A 1,780-nucleotide genomic window follows, 5' to 3' on the forward strand; every position below is an offset into this window, starting at 1 on the left:
TCAGGCACGGGGAGGGCAGTGGTAGGCTGGTCCCCGCTCGGCTGTGGGGGGATCTGGAGGGGATGGGTCCCTCATCCCCAGCCACTCCTCTGCAGGGTCGGGGTGGGCCACGGGCAGTTCGGGGGCCTCCTCCGTGTTGCTCCTTGGGGTGGTCCCAGCCAGCTGCGGCGCGATGAGCATATCCTGTGGGGTCTTCAAGGCACGCGGCGTCCGCTTCTTGGTGACGGGGGGTGGGGGGTCCAGCCGCGGGAAGGTGTCCAGCCCCACAGCCCTGCGAGCACAGAGGAGCAGTGACATGCAGCCCCACGCTGGGGCCCCTCCAGCCTGTCCCAACGGCCCTGCCACAGGGTGCATGGCACAGGGACACTCACCCATCCTCACTGGCCATCTGTCCTGCGCCCAGCATGGCCCCAGCGCTGGCATTCACCTCCATCACCCCCACGCTAGGGAGGCCAGCTGGCTCCTTGCGGCGCAGGAGGTCATTCACCTTGGCCCCCACGGCCTTGCCCAGGTTGCGGAGGTGCTGGCTGCTGGCAGGGCGGGAGGGCTGCAGCGGGGCGCCTGCTGCAGCGGGGACGTGCTGTGGCCGCGGGGTGGGTGCTGTGCTGGCACTGGCATTCTCAAACATGCTCTGGTCCACTGGTGGGGGAAAGAGAAGAGAGAAGGGGGTGTGAGCTGGGCTGGAGGAGGGACCCCGGCAGGGACAGCATGTCCCAGAGTTGCCCACCAGCTGCCAACCCAGCAGCATGGGGGACACAATCTGGGGGACAGGGAGGCTGCTCCTGCAGCCCCACAGAGGCTGTGGGCAGCTGGGCCATGCCAGGGCTGCACAGGGCAGTGCATGCAGTGGGGACAGCATGGGGGGGGCGAGATGGGGGAGCAGCGAGCCCAGGGCTCCATGCTGGCACTACCAACACACCGAGAGCGTCTCTTACCTGACACGGAGCGACTTGGGAAGCAGGTTGTGGAAAGAGAGAGAGAGAGGATTTACCAAGGGAATGGCAAGGGGACAGTGAGCCTGTCCCTTCCACACTGCTGGGTGAGGTGCGCTGCCTACCCCCTGCCCAGACCTGCCACACTGCCCGTGGAGGTGGGACTTATGTGGGGCCTTATCAGCCAGGCACCCACAAAGCAGCGGGGGTTCTCTGGGGGCACCCACAACCTGGGCTCTACACTGCCCACCCCACCAAGACTCCCTCTCCAGCCCAGGCTGGCTGTTCCCTTGCACTGGCCAAGCTCCCCAGAGACCCTGGGGGCTGAGCCCACTGCTCAGGAGCATCCTGCTGTGCACCATACACACATGTGACATCAGCCCTTTGTGACGTCAGCTGATGACGGCATGGGTACCATGGCGCAGGAGCCATATACCGGCTACACGAGGGTGATGGAGAGCTTTGTCCTGCCCACCATTTCCATCGGGGCCATGCCCCGCGGCACCAGGACAAGAAGCCCGGAGGCCCCATGCCCCTGGGGCCCTGCCAGCCTGTCTGGTGAGCCTGGTGCTCACCAGCTGCGGCCAGGCTGGGGGTGCAGGCAGCCGGCACTGCCTGTGGGGAGGGCTCCCCCCTTGCATCCCCTGGGCATGGCCACGGCACCGCTCAGCCTCCCATGGCACAGCAAGGGCCTGCTGGCAGACAGGCTGCAGAAGGGTTTAGCTGGGCATATCCTCCTGCACGGGTGGGGAAGAGGGACTGGGAACACCCATGGCAGTAGGTGCTTTCTGGGGACCTGGGGGGGTCCTGCCGTCACACCCCACCTCTGAGCTACACCGATTTCTCCC

At 66.4% G+C, this 1,780-nt stretch overlaps 1 protein-coding gene across 1 annotated transcript in view; it reads right to left on the reverse strand.

Moving 5' to 3' along the window:
* Positions 1-1,780, reverse strand: part of NOS1AP (nitric oxide synthase 1 (neuronal) adaptor protein) — a gene marked incomplete at its 5' end in the record, with an annotated part of 46,435 nt that continues 44,655 nt past the window's right edge. Inside the window, 2 exons of the mRNA XM_009320688.1 lie at positions 1-317; positions 382-629. Coding sequence (XP_009318963.1) covers positions 1-317; positions 382-629 — 565 coding nt within the window. The remainder of the gene's footprint in view (positions 318-381; positions 630-1,780) is intronic.

Source organism: Pygoscelis adeliae, unplaced genomic scaffold (assembly GCF_000699105.1).
Source record: "Pygoscelis adeliae isolate BGI_AS28 unplaced genomic scaffold, ASM69910v1 Scaffold402, whole genome shotgun sequence".
Lineage (NCBI taxonomy): Eukaryota > Metazoa > Chordata > Aves > Sphenisciformes > Spheniscidae > Pygoscelis > Pygoscelis adeliae.